The sequence below is a fragment of the Oryctolagus cuniculus genome, chromosome 3, assembly GCF_964237555.1.
Source record: "Oryctolagus cuniculus chromosome 3, mOryCun1.1, whole genome shotgun sequence".
In the NCBI taxonomy this organism is placed as follows: domain Eukaryota; kingdom Metazoa; phylum Chordata; class Mammalia; order Lagomorpha; family Leporidae; genus Oryctolagus; species Oryctolagus cuniculus.
In genome coordinates, this window is record NC_091434.1 from 183,164,350 (window position 1) to 183,177,599 (window position 13,250).

At 52.6% G+C, this 13,250-nt stretch overlaps 1 protein-coding gene and 1 long non-coding RNA gene across 2 annotated transcripts in view; one reads left to right on the top strand and one right to left on the bottom strand.

Annotated features, from left to right (window-relative positions):
* Positions 1–2,666: 2,666 nt before the first annotated feature.
* LOC138849094 (uncharacterized) lies at positions 2,667–5,702 on the bottom strand. The gene is made up of 2 exons (XR_011387514.1): positions 5,358–5,702; positions 2,667–4,161 (listed from the first exon to the last, which is right to left on the bottom strand). It is a non-coding gene; the product is annotated as an uncharacterized lncRNA (long non-coding RNA).
* Positions 5,703–6,825: 1,123 nt separating this feature from the next.
* BRAF (B-Raf proto-oncogene, serine/threonine kinase) overlaps positions 6,826–13,250 on the top strand; it is a 212,184-nt gene continuing 205,759 nt past the window's right edge. Inside the window, exon 1 of the mRNA XM_051835106.2 lies at positions 6,826–7,115. Coding sequence (XP_051691066.1) covers positions 6,996–7,115 — 120 coding nt within the window. The 5' untranslated portion in view covers positions 6,826–6,995. The remainder of the gene's footprint in view (positions 7,116–13,250) is intronic.

Sequence of the window (13,250 nt, forward strand, 5' to 3'; positions counted from 1 at the left end):
AGATACAAATGAGACAGACACACAGAGAGACAGAGACAGGAAAAGACAGAGATCTCCCATGTGCTGACCCACTTCCCAAATGCCCACAACGTCCTGGGCCAGCGTGCATTTCATACCTACAACTTTAGGAATGTAGTGATTCTTCTACCATACCCGCCCTCCCACTCAAACTCCCACCCCTCCTTCTCCTCCTTCTCCCATTCCCAGTCCCATTCTCCACTAGAATTCATTTTCAATTAACTCATAAAGAATATTGCTGGCACAGTAAGCTAAGCCTCTCCCTGCAGCGCCAGCATCCCATATGGGCACTGGTTCAAGTCCCAGCTGCTCCTCTTCCAATCCAATTCTCTGCTATGGGCCTGGAAAATCAGTGGAAGATGGCCCAAATGCTTGGGCCCATGCACTCACATTGGAGACAAGGAAGAAGCTACTGGTTCTGGCTTCAGATTGGCCCAGTTCCACACGTTGTGGCTATTTGGGGAGTGAACCAGAGGATGCAAGACTTTTCTCTCTGTTTCTCCCTTTCTCTGTAACTTTACCTCTCAAATAAATCTTAAGGGAAAAAAAAAGGCTGGCACTGTGGTGTAGTGGGTGAAGTTACCGCCTGCAGTGCCAGCATCCCATATGGGCACCAGTTCTAGTCCTGACTGCGCCACTTCCGATCCAGCTCTCTGTTATAGCCTGGGAAAGCAGTGGAAGATGGCCCAAGTCCTTGGGTCCCTGCACCTGAATGGGAGACCTGGAAGAAACTCCTGGCTCCTGGCTTCGGATAGGCACAGCTCCAGCCATTGTGGCCATCTGGGGAGTGAGCCAGCAGATGAAAGACCTTCTCTCTCTCTCTCTGTCTCTCTCTAGCTCCCACCTCGATCCGAAGCCAGGAGCCAGGAGCTTCTTCCAGGTCTCCCACGTGGGTTCAGGGGCCCAAGGACTTGAGTCATTTTCTACTGCTTTCCCAGGCCATAGCTGAGAGCTGGATCATAAGTGGAGCAGCTGGGACTCGACCTGGCACCCATATGGGATGTCGGCACTGCAGATGGCAGCTCTACCCACTATGCCACAGTGCTGGCCCCAGAAGTACACTTTATTTTAAAAACCAAACAAGATTTTTGTTTTTTAACTGTGACTTCAAAGGTTCCAATAATGAAATGGGGCTGCTTCTATGATCCTTGATTGTACTCACAGAAGTAGAGTTACTAGGTTACAGCAATTAGAATATTCTTTGTCAGTTGGATCAAATCTGGAATAGTGTTTAATTCGTGAAATGAGATTTTCAAGAGGAAAACTGAAGGGTATGCAGGAGAGAAAATGCTTTAAGGAGGAGAACTGAAGGAAACAGAATTCCTTTCAAATATTTGAAAGCAATTATATAAGAAAGAAATCTACTTTGTGTTCTTCCAAAAGGCAAAACTTAGAACAGAATATAGATGTCACAAAGAGCAGAATTTACTTCTGCTTTAGAAGCAAACAGCTAAGGTGTCAGTGAGGCCGTGGTCACTGAAGTATTCGGACAGAATCTGAATCCCACAGAGGGGGTCCACGTGGCCCTCAGTGGGGAAGCTGTGATGAAGCAATTCCATCTGTTATGTATACCCAAATAACTTCTTTTTTTAAGTTCTTTTAATTTATTTATTTTCATTTTATTTGAAAGGAGACAGACAGAGGAAGATCTTCCATATGCTGGTTTTTTTTAAAGGCTAATTTATTTATTTATTTATTTGAAAGGCAGAATTACAGAGGGGCAGAGGTGGCGGGGCGGGGGGGGGGTCTTCCACCTGCTGATTCACTCCCTAAATGGCTGCAATGGCTGAAGCCATGCCTATCAGAAGCCAGGAACAGGGCCGGTGCCGTGGCTCAATAGGCTAATCCTCCACCTTTCGGCGCCGGCACACCAGGTTCTAGTTCCGGTCGGGGCGCCAGATTCTGTCCCGGTTGCCCCTTTTCCAGGCCAGCTCTCTGCTGTGGCCAGGGAGTGCAGTGGAGGATGGCCCAAGTCCTTAGGCCCTGCACCCCATGGGAGACCAGGAGAAGCACCTGGCTCCTGCCATCGGATCAGCGCGGTGCGCCGGCTGTGGCAGCCATTGGAGGGTGAACCAACGGCAAAGGAAGACCTTTCTCTCTGTCTTTCTCTCTCACTGTCCACTCTGTCAAAAAAAAAAAAAAAAAAAAAGCCAGGAACAAAGAGCTTCTTCCCGGTCTCCTATGCAGGTACAGGGACCCAAGGACTTGGGCCATCTTCTACTGCTTTCCCAGGCCAGAGCAGAGAGCCGGATTGGAAGTGGAGCAGCCAGGACTAGAACTGGTGCCATACAGGATGCTGGCACTGCTGGCGGAGGTTTTACCTGCTATCCCACAATGCCGGCCCCCTATTTGCTGTTTCACTCTCCCAAAGCCTGCAGGCTTGGGGCTGGCTCAGGTTGGAGCTAGGCGCTTAGAACTCAATATGGGTTTCGCACATGAGTGGCAAGAACCCAAGCACTTCCCAGGATGCGCCTTAGCAGGAAGCTGACATTGGAAGCCGAGACTTGAACCCAGGCACTCTGATAGAGGAAGTGGGAGTCTCAAGTGGAATCAGCCACTGTGACAAACACCCATCCCCTGTCCCCAAGAAACTTCTGATAGTAGCCCTCTATTAAACAATACAGAATGTGTCACACATAATGATGACCTTGATTCATAATGAAAATATTAAACTGTGATTAGTTACACAAAATGAAGCCACTTGCAACTCCAGAAGCTTCTTAAGGCTGCTTGATTGTTTTCTAGTAGCTGACCTAATTATTAGTTTGGGATCAGACTTGGCTGGGTAAGTCTGGATGTCTGATGGCAGTATCTAGTGTCTATCAGGATTCTAGGCAGAAATGCTCATCTTCAGAGAAGAAAGGGTGGGCTCTCAACAGTGTCTCAACCATCAGGTACAGCGACAGTTCTGAGCAGCGCTTCTTGGCTGGTTTTGTTTTCCAGCTTCCTGAGACTGCACAAATGCTTAGGGGAAAGGGGGCATGTGAGCGAAACCTCAAACAACTGTGTGGACTAAAACGTCTGTAAGACTTTTGAACGCAAGGGAGTGCCACTTTGGTAACCATATGGCACACCACGGCACAAAAGGGCGGTGCTTTGTTTCTGCTCTGAACACAAACTGGCTTGGTTCATCACAGGCCCCAGGAGCACTTTTTTGCGTAGAGGGTTTCAACACATCAACATGGCCCATGGCAGCATTGGGATTTGGGGGAGTCACAAAGGGCACAGGCTGTGTTCAGCGGCAAAAGACCTGTCTAGTTTTGCATAAAGCAGCGGTCTCAGAAGCTGAAAAAGGAAAGCAAGGTCTTGTTCATGAGCAACTGGGATCCTGCCTGGTGATTCCAGCAGCCGGGGGAGATAACTTGATTGGATATGCAATCCAATCCCCATGTGGGGAAGGTAAGGGTGGGTCCTGTAGGCAGACTGTTATTCTACACATGACCTATGGTGGCTTTACAACCCGTTAAGTTCTTTGACACCTTCTTCCGGTGACAGGTGGTATCTACAGCCCCTCTCCCTGATCTGAGCTAGACGTAGTGACTGGTATCTGTTTTCAGTAGAATGCAGCAGCAATCCTGCTGTGTGACTTTGGAGGCTACATCATGCAATGCAGCGCGGCTTTTACCTTGCTTACAGGAACACCAGCACTTGAAGCTCTGAGCTGCCTTACGAGGAGTCTACCCGGAGGCAGCCATACTAGGAGGAAGCTCAGGTCACACGCAGAGAGTATGTTTAGACATCCTGGCTTCATCACTAGTCATGTCAGTACATACGCCTCCTGAGGATTCCAGTCCCTCACCATGGAGCTACCCCCAGGCACTGGGTCTTCTCAGCTGCGACCCCAGACACTATGGAAGCCATCTTCCCTACGCTTGTCTGCAATCTGGCGGAGAAAGTAATTTCATACTTTGCAAAGGACAAAATTACAATGTTGATCCTACAATGATACAATTACATAGACTGGATTGGCATTCTTATTACCCTATTTCATGGATTAAGGAACAAAGAACAAATAGGGATTGGAGTTTACCTGCTTTAAGTAGATGACGTAGTCAGGAGGTGGCATGCTGACACTAAAACCTCCATCTTTGGACTCCCAAGGTTATGCTTTCTCATCTGGATACTGTGGGACTTTAGAACGGCCTGAGGAAATCAAATAGGATATATACAGGATTTAAACACAAGGTAGGAAAATGCTGACTAAGTGGAGCTACCAAGAATCAATATTAACTGAAGGAGATAGCCACCCTATGGAGAACTATATAAGATACAACTGATCTACAGGTTGATGCTAATAAAAAAGGCCATAATTTAAAATGAAGTCAATGAGAGAAAAAATCTTGGAACTTTCAGTGTTACAAGGAAGTGTTAAGATGACATTTGAAGGGGCTAATTTTTAAAAACTGAACTAGGACAAGGAGTAATAAGACCCCTGCAGCGGTGTTTCTGGTCGAATCAAGGGGAGAAGGTGCCGAGCCCGGCTGATGGTGCTCCCCAGTCTGCTTAGGTAGGGGGGGGTGCTTCCGCCTCTGTAAGAGGGTCTCATCCTGCCGATCTGTGTCTGGGTGCTCCCCAGTCTGCTTAGGGCAGTCCTAGGCAGGCAGGGGTGCTTTGGCCTCTGTAAGGAGGGTCTCATCCTGCCGATCTGTGTCTGGGTGCTCCCCAGTCTGCTTTGGGCAGTCCTAGGTGTGGGGGGGTGCTTCTGCCTCTGTAAGAGGGTCTCATCCTGCCGATCTGTGTCTGGGTGCTCCCCAGTCTGCTTAGGGTAGTCCTAGGCAGGAAGGGGTGCTTCCGCCTCTATAAGAGGGTCTCATCCTGCCGATCTGTGTCTGGGTGCTCCCCAGTCTGCTCAGGGCAGTCCTAGGTGGGGGGGTGCTTCTGCCTCTGTAAGAGGGTCTCGTCCTGCCAATCTGTGTCTGGGTGCTCCCCAGTCTGCTTTGGGCAGTCCTAGGTGTGGGGGGGTGCTTCTGCCTCTGTAAGAGGGTCTCGTCCTGCCGATCTGTGTCTGGGTGCTCCCCAGTCTGCTTAGGGCAGTCCTAGGTGGGGGGGTGCTTCTGCTTCTGTAAGAGGGTCTCACCCTGCTGATCTGTGTCTGGGTGCTCCCCAGTCTGCTTAGGACAGTCCTAGGTTGGGGGATGCTTCCGCCTCTGTAAGAGGGTCTCATCCTGCTGATCTGTCTGGGTGCTCCCCAGTCTGCTCAGGGCAGTCCTAGGTGGGGAGGGGTGCTTCTGCCTCTGTAAGAGGGTCTCATCCTGCCGATCTGTCTGGGTGCTCCCCAGTCTGCTTAGGGTAGTCCTAGGCAGGAAGGGGTGCTTCCGCCTCTGTAAGGAGGGTCTCACCCTGCCGATCTGTCTGGGTGCTCCCCAGTCTGCTCAGGGCAGTCCTAGGTGGGGGGGTGCTTCTGCCTCTGTAAGAGGGTCTCATCCTGCCGATCTGTGTCTGGGTGCTCCCCAGTCAGCTTAGGGCAGTCCTAGGTTGGGGGGTGCTTCGGCCTCTGTACGAGGGTCTCACCCTGCCGATCTGTGTCTGGGTGCTCCCCAGTCTGCTTAGGGCAGTCCTAGGTGGGGAGGGGTGCTTCTGCCTCTGTACGAGGGTCTCATCCTGCCGATCTGTGTCTGGTGCTCCCCAGTCTGCTTAGGGCAGTCCTAGGTGGGGGGGGGGGGTGCTTCGGCCTCTGTACGAGGGTCTCACCCTGCCGATCTGTCTGGGTGCTCCCCAGTCTGCTCAGGGCAGTCCTAGGTGGGGGGGGGTGCTTCGGCCGAGCATGCTCGGTAGCATCACCCCGGAGTGATGTCACCGCAGTTGCCAAGCCACCTTCTGAGTTACGTTCCGCTCCTTAAGGAGCCTGTCCTACCCGTAGAGCACGCACAGTGAAGCGCCAAGGCAGCCCGGCTCATCTGAGGGCTGCACTGTTCAACACGGGGGTGGTGGGGGATGCCAGCGCTGACCATCACGCAGCCTCACACACCTCTTCCCCGGGGAGTGAGCACCTGCCCCCGGCACTGGCGCCCCGTCCGCGCGCCGCCCTGCTAGGACTGCTTTATCCCTCGACTCGGCCCCACGGCGGTGAGGTCGCTGGGGACGTGCGCCGCTCAGGGTGAGTACCAACACGCAGGCCAGGTTCACGGCCTCCTCTTCAGGTTACTTCGCACAGCACCGGAGCCCGCAGCAGCTCCCGCCACGCTTCGCACTCCCGTTTTGCCCTCCATTAAAATGTCCCTCTGCGACCAGTCTCCCTTCCTTTTCAATAATTCACTTTGAATACTGAATTGGGCTTCAGTCCATGCTCTCCTCAGAGAGAACTGAGCTTCTCCCCCAACTGTTTCCAAGCACACCTTGCACCAAGCACGCTTCGGGACGTTCTGTTCACGCAGGGGACGAAGCCCGTAGAACATTCTGGAAGATTCTCCTCAGAACCAGGTCTCGCTCGGATGCTTCGGGGGTCTAGGGTGCCAGCGCTCGGAGAGTGCCCGCCGGCCGCGGCGTGAACGGGGCCGATCACTTCCGCGCTCCACGGGGAGGGCGAGGCGTTCCCACGGCCCCCGGAGCGCGCCCAGGCTGCTCCCGCCGCGCCGGGGCTCGGGACACCCGCGGGCGGGCCTCTCCCGGAGCACCCGGGCGCCCGCGCCACCGCCACGGCCGGCCCGCGGGCGCGCCGCGCTGACGTCACGCGGCCCGGGTGACGTCACGGCCGTGACTCGCGCCTGACGCCGTTGCCGCGGCGACTCCCCGTCGGCTCCGCCCCCTGCCCCCGCCCTCCCGCCGGCGTCCTTCCCCCATCCCCTCAGGCTCGGCTGCGCCCGGGGCCGCAGGCCCGTCCCGGAGGTGGCCCCGGCGCCCGCCGCCCGCGCGCCGCCCCGGCCGCCCGGCCGCCCCTCCCCGCGCCCCCGGCGCCGCCGCCCCCGCCGCGCCCGCCCTCCGCCTCCCTGCCCCTCCCGCCCGGCCGCGGCCGCCCGGGCCCGGCGCTCGGTTATAAGATGGCGGCGCCGAGCGGCGGCGGCGGCGCGGAGCAGGGCCAGGCTCTGTTCAACGGGGACATGGAGTCCGAGGCCGGCGCCGGCGCCGCGGCCTCGGCGGACCCTGCCGTTCCGGAGGAGGTGAGTGCCGGCGCCAGCGCCGCGGCCCCGGCTCGCCGGCGGGGTTGCTCGGGGGCTCGCGCGCCCTCGGCCCCCTTGCGCGGGCTGGTGGGCATCGCGCCCGCGTCCCGGTCTCTCCGTCACGCCGCTCCTCGCTGCGTAGACACTCGGCGCGGCGCCGGGGGGCTTCCCTGGCCCCCGCCCGGGCCGAGCGCGCGGGACTCGGCCTGGGTCCGGGAAGGTCACGGCCGGCCGAGCGTCCAGCCCTGCGTCTGGGATGTCTCCGCGGGGCGTGTCTGGGGAGGGGGCGGCCTGGCGACCCCGGCCCGCGTGGCTGCGGGCTGCCGCCGCGCGCGGCCCCGGGGATGCTGGGGCGCACCCTTGTCGTCTCCCCGGCCGGCCCCTCTGCTGCCCCGCACCCCGTCCACTGTTCCGCTGGCTCGGCGACGTCTGTCCCGCTCCATGGAGCCCCTGGCCGGCGACCCCCGCGTCTGCCCGCGCGCGACCCCGGGGATGCACCCTAGTCTCCCCGGCCGGCCCCTCTGCTGCCCCGCACCCCGTCCACTGTTCCGCTGGCTCGGCGACGTCTGTCCTGCTCCATGGAGCCCCTGGCTTTGCTGTAGCCCCGGCCCGGCGACCCCCGCGTCTGCCCGCGCGCGGCCCCGGGGATGCACCTGCGGCGCCCGCAGCGCCCGCCCTGGCCCCCGCAGCCCCTCGGCCCGGCTCGCCGTGGCCGCCCGCCCTGGCCCCCGCAGCCCCTCGGCCCGGCTCGCCGTGGCCGCCCGCCCTGGCCCCCGCAGCCCCTCGGCCCGGCTCGCCGTGGCCGCCCGCCCTGGCCCCCGCAGCCCCGGCCCGGCTCGCCGTGGCCGCCCGCCCTGGCCGACGCTCGGGGCTCTACTTCTGAGCGCCAACTGTCAAGATGCCGTCACGTGCCGCGTGGCCCCGCGGCGGGGCTTCCATTGTGCGCTCACGCGTCTCCCCGCGGCCCCTTTTTGATAGCTTTCATTGATCTCTTTGTGTCGCCCTCCTTTTCGTCCTGTTTTTCCCTTTAACTTTTTCGTTGGCCTCTGCTTCTCCCAGCCTGTTTTTGCATTGCTCGGCCCCTATTACCGTGTCAGATTATTTATTGACGTTTTGTTTCTCTGTGTAAAATCGCGTTTAGTGTTCGGTATTTTATTACGTAAACCAGTAGACTTTGTTACACTTTGCCAGTGCTGTGTGGTGTAATAACTGCTTTACAGTTCTTGACCAATGGGACTTACTCTGACGACTTTGTTCAGAGTTCTCTCCCTTTCCTCCTCCTTGAATCTTGTTTCCCTGAGTGAGGTCGCACCCTCTTCTCTGTGCAGTCTTTTTTCATGCTTATCGTCTTTGGACATTCATCCTGTATGCTTGCTCAGTAGGGTATCGGTTTGAATACAATATTCAGATTTATTTTTATTTACTTAGTAGGCAGAGACCATCCATCTGCTGGCTCCCTCCCCGAATGCCCCCAGTAACCATGGCTGGGCCAGGCTGAAGCCAGGAGCCAAGAACTCAGTCTGGGTCTCCTGTGTGGGTGGCAGGGACCTGCTGCCTCCTGCGGTCTGGGTTGGCAGGAATCAGAAACAGAGCTGGTGCTTGAACCCGGCACCCCAGCGTGGGAGTTGACCGCTGCACCAAATGCTGGCCCATTTCCACCTTCTTACACCGTCTCCAGCCGTGTCCCAAACGTGTTCTGTGCCCTCGGTGGGGCTGTTCTTACACGGACTCAGCCTCCCAGTTTGCATTTCTGCTGAGCTAGGTGTCCTCTGACATCTGTGCGTTTTCTCTGACTTCTTGGATCCCAAGGATAAAGCTCTTCCCTTCCACTTCCTAGTTTTCTTTGTCCCTTAGTGACATTCATTTGCCTGGTTCCCAGCTTTTGGTACTTAACTTGCTGAAGCTTCCTCTTCTACACACCTCCACATCCCTTCTTATTTATAAACAGCTTTGTTCTGTTGACATGGAAATTTATTTTTAGGATACATTGTTTTTAGTGGATAAATACCAGGGGTCACATCTGCTGTCTGTTTTCTCCAGGAACTGGCTATGTCTTTGTCTTAACCAGGCACAGGTGCCTCTGGGCTGTACTTTACAGTGAGTATGTGGTCTTGTTGGACTGTATCAATGTTTGAATTTCTGTAGAGTAGAAGAATGGCTAAATTAATGGATAGGGGTGATGAAATTATAATTTTCTCATTTTAACATTGTTTCCATTGAGAACTTTCCTTCATAGTTACTAGAACAGTTTGCAGCTCTACAGTGAAGGCTTTTGTCAAGTAAAATCCACCTTGCTATTTTATTTGAAAGGGCCAGAATATTTGGAGCTCCACTCCCTGAAATTCGGACTCAGTGGGTAAGAGCGAGGACCGTAGCTTTCTCTATTTGGTACGCTTCCTGGGCAGTTCTCAAGTACCAGTGCTTGGGAACCTCTAGAATAGATGACTTTATGTTTAAATTGCCGAAAATTGGCGAGTATATTCATGTATTCTGAAACTATAAGGATATCCTTCACTGATTTTATTTAGTTTAGAAGTGTTTCTCACTGTCTCCTCCACCCAGCTTTTAATGTTTAGTGATGAATAGTTGTTCCTCTATATTTTTGTGTAAGAGCTAATAATAAATATACTTGGCTGGGGGTGTTAAATAATTTTTTGAAAAGCATATCTTCATCTATCGATATTATGGTAATATAATAAATTCCAAGGAATAATTTTCAAGTTTTTATTAATTTAATGGAAACTGATATGTACTATGGTCTTTTAATTAAACTGTCTTCCTTATATGCACTTAAAGGGTTATCTTTTTTTTTAAAGATTTATTTTATTTATTTGAAAGAGTTACAGAGAGAGGGAGAAACAGAGAGAGAGAGTTCTTCCATCCACTGGTTCACTCCCCAGATGGCCGCAACGGCTGGAGCTGTGCCGATCAGGAGCCAGGAGCCAGGAGCTTCTTCTGGGTCTCCCACGCGGGTTCAGGGCCCAAGGACTTGGGCCATCTTCTTCTGCTTTCCCAGGCCATAGCAGAGAGCTGGATCGGAAGAGTAGCAGCCTGGACTAGAACCGGTGCCCATATGGGATGCTGGCACTTCAGGCCAGGGTATTAACCCGCAGTGCCACAGCACCAGCATCTTATAATTACCACGTACATAGAAAGGGATGAAATTTTTTTCTTGGGTGTAATGGCAATTCTATGCAATTCTTGTCATGCTTTTATCATCTTTACTTTGGAAATCCGTCCAGTTTGCTTGCTTTATTGAGTATCAGTTTGTTTACAATATTTGCTTTCTACACTTTAGACTTTCTAAAATTTAATTTTATTTATCTGAAAGAGAGACAGACAGTAAAACACAATAGTAGTTTTGTTTGAGAGGCAGAGAGAGAGAGAGAGAGAAGTCTCATTATCTGGTCTAGTTCCCAAATGTCTGCAATAACCTGGGCTGGGCCAGGTTGAAGCTGGGAGCTCAGTCCAGGTCTCCTGTGTGTGTGACAGGAACCCAATTATTTGAGCTGTCACTACCTGCCAGGGTCTGCCTCAACTAAAATCAGGAAGCTAATGAAATCAGAAGCCAGAGCTGGGACTTGAACCCAGTTACTCCAGTATGAGATAGGGATATCTTGACTGTGAAGCCAGATGCCCACCCAGAGTAAATTTTTTAAAAAGTTTCACAGAAGGAAATTTCAGCTGTACTAAAAAATTCTAATTATAGAGGGAAAGCATGTTCATTATTGAAAAATTAGGAAAATATAATTATACAAAGTAAAAATCTGTAATATTGCCACTGTTATTATTATATTTTAGTGTATCCCCTTTATTAGTTTTATGCTGTATGGTACTGAAGTGTAGTTTCTTAAAATATTTATTTATTTGAAAGAGTTATAGAGAAAGAAGGAGAGAGAGAGAGAGCTTTCATCTGCTGGTTCACTGCTGAGATGGCCGCGTCAGCCAGTGCTGAGCCAGGTAGAAGCCAGGAGCTTCATCTGGGCCTCTGACATGGGTGCAGGGGCCCAAGCACTTGGGCATCTTCCACTGCTTTTCCCAGGGAACTTGATTGGAAGTGGGACATATGCCAGGGTCACAGGCCGTGACTTCGCCTGTTGTGCCACAATACCAGCTCCTGGTTTGCAATTTTTAAAGATTGGATAATACAGCAACATATTTATATGCCATTAGATACACTGCAGTTTATTTAACTCATCATCTTTTGGGGAGATTAGATTATTTAATTTTTTTACTGTAACCAACATCTTGAATATAGAATCTAGATTTTAATGTTTAAAATTATGTTGGGGGGTGGGCTTTTGGCCTGACAATTAAGATGCCTGTGTTTCCTATTGGAGTGCCTGGGATTGATTCCTGTCTCTTGGCTCCTTGCTCCAGCTTCCTGCTGATGCATACTTTGGGAGGCAGTGTTGATGGCTCAAGATTTCTCTTGTTTTTGTTTTTGAGTTTTTTTTGTTTTTAAGATTCATTTGTTAATTTGAAAGTTACACGGAAGGGAGTAGGGGAAGAGAAAGAGGGACATCCTCACTCCACAGATAGCTGCGACAGAGCCAGGAGCCAAGAGCTTCTTCCAGGTCTCCCACATGAGTGGCAGGGGCCCAAACATTTGAGCCATCCTCTGCTGCCTTCCCAGGCACATTTAGTAGGGAGCTGGATTGGAAGTGGAGTAGCCAGACTTGAACCGGCGCCCACATGGGAGGCCAGTGTCACAGGCAGCAGCTTTACCCACTATGCTATGATGCCGTGCCCCTCTGGAGATGTTTATCATTTATCTGAAGGGTAGACACGGAAAGAGAGCTCTTCCAACTGCTGATTGACTCTCAGAGGCCACACAGCCAGATTGGGCTGGGCTGAAGCCAGGAGCCAAGAACTCTATCCTAGTCTTCCACATGGGTGGCAGGGCCCAAATACTTGGGCCATCTCCTGCTGCTTGCCCAGGCACATTAGCAGGGAGCTGGATGGGAAGCAGAGCTGCTGGGACTTGAACTGGCGCTCTGATATGAGATGCTCCATGGCATCGCAGGTGGCGGCTTAACTCACTGTACTACAATTACTGGCCCTGTATTGAGTTTCTAATTCTCAGCTTCTGCCTGGCCCAATCCAGGCCATTGTGGACATTTGGGGATTGAATAATATGGGTATTTGTGGAGTAGACTGATGGATGACAGCCTTCAGTCTCTCTGCTTCTCAAATACATTTTTTTTTTTTTGACAGGCAGAGTGGACAGTGAGAGAGAGAGAGAAAGGTCTTCCTTTTGCCGTTGGTTCACCCTCCAATGGCCGCCGCGGCCGGTGTGCTGCGGCCAGCGTATCGCTCTGATCCAATGGCAGGAGCCAGGTGCTTCTCCTGGTCTCCCATGCGGGTGCAGGGCCCAAGCACTTGGGCCATCCTCCACTGTACTCCCGGGCCATAGCGGAGAGCTGACCTGGAAGAGGGGCAACCGGGACAGAATCCGGCGCCCCGACCAGGACTAGAACCTGGTGTGCCGACGCCGTGGCTCCCTAGGCTAATCCTCCGCCTTGCGGCGCCGGCACGCCAGGTTCTAGTCCTGGTCAGGGTGCCGGATTCTGTCCCGGTTGCCCCTCTTCCAGGCCAGCTCTCTGCTGTGGCCCGGGAGTGCAGTGGAGGATGGCCCAAATGCTTGGGCCCTGCACCCGCATGGGAGACCAGGAGAAGCACCTGGCTCCTGGCTTCGGATCAGCACGGTGCGCCGGCTGCGGCGGCCATTGGAGGGTGAACCAACAGCAAAGGAAGACCTTTCTCTCTGTCTCTCTCTCTCTCTCTCTCACTGTCCACTCTGCCTGTAAAAAAAAATAATTAAAAAATCAAAAAAAAAATTAGAATGCTCAAAATAGAACAAATGACAAGAGCTTACTAAATATTAAGTGAATGTACTTATAATTTTGGCATTAAATGTTTACTTCTGATCAGTTATATGTATGCATGAATTTCAAAATTAAACCTACTTTTTAATTCCATTTTTTCATGAACTTTTTGAAGTGCCCTTGTATTTCCCTGATGTTTCTTTCTATAACCATATGGTATGATATGGTATATGGTATAATATGACCATATAGTGTAATAGATATATTTATTTTAAAAATGTGTGATACAGAGTGTAATATTTATTAA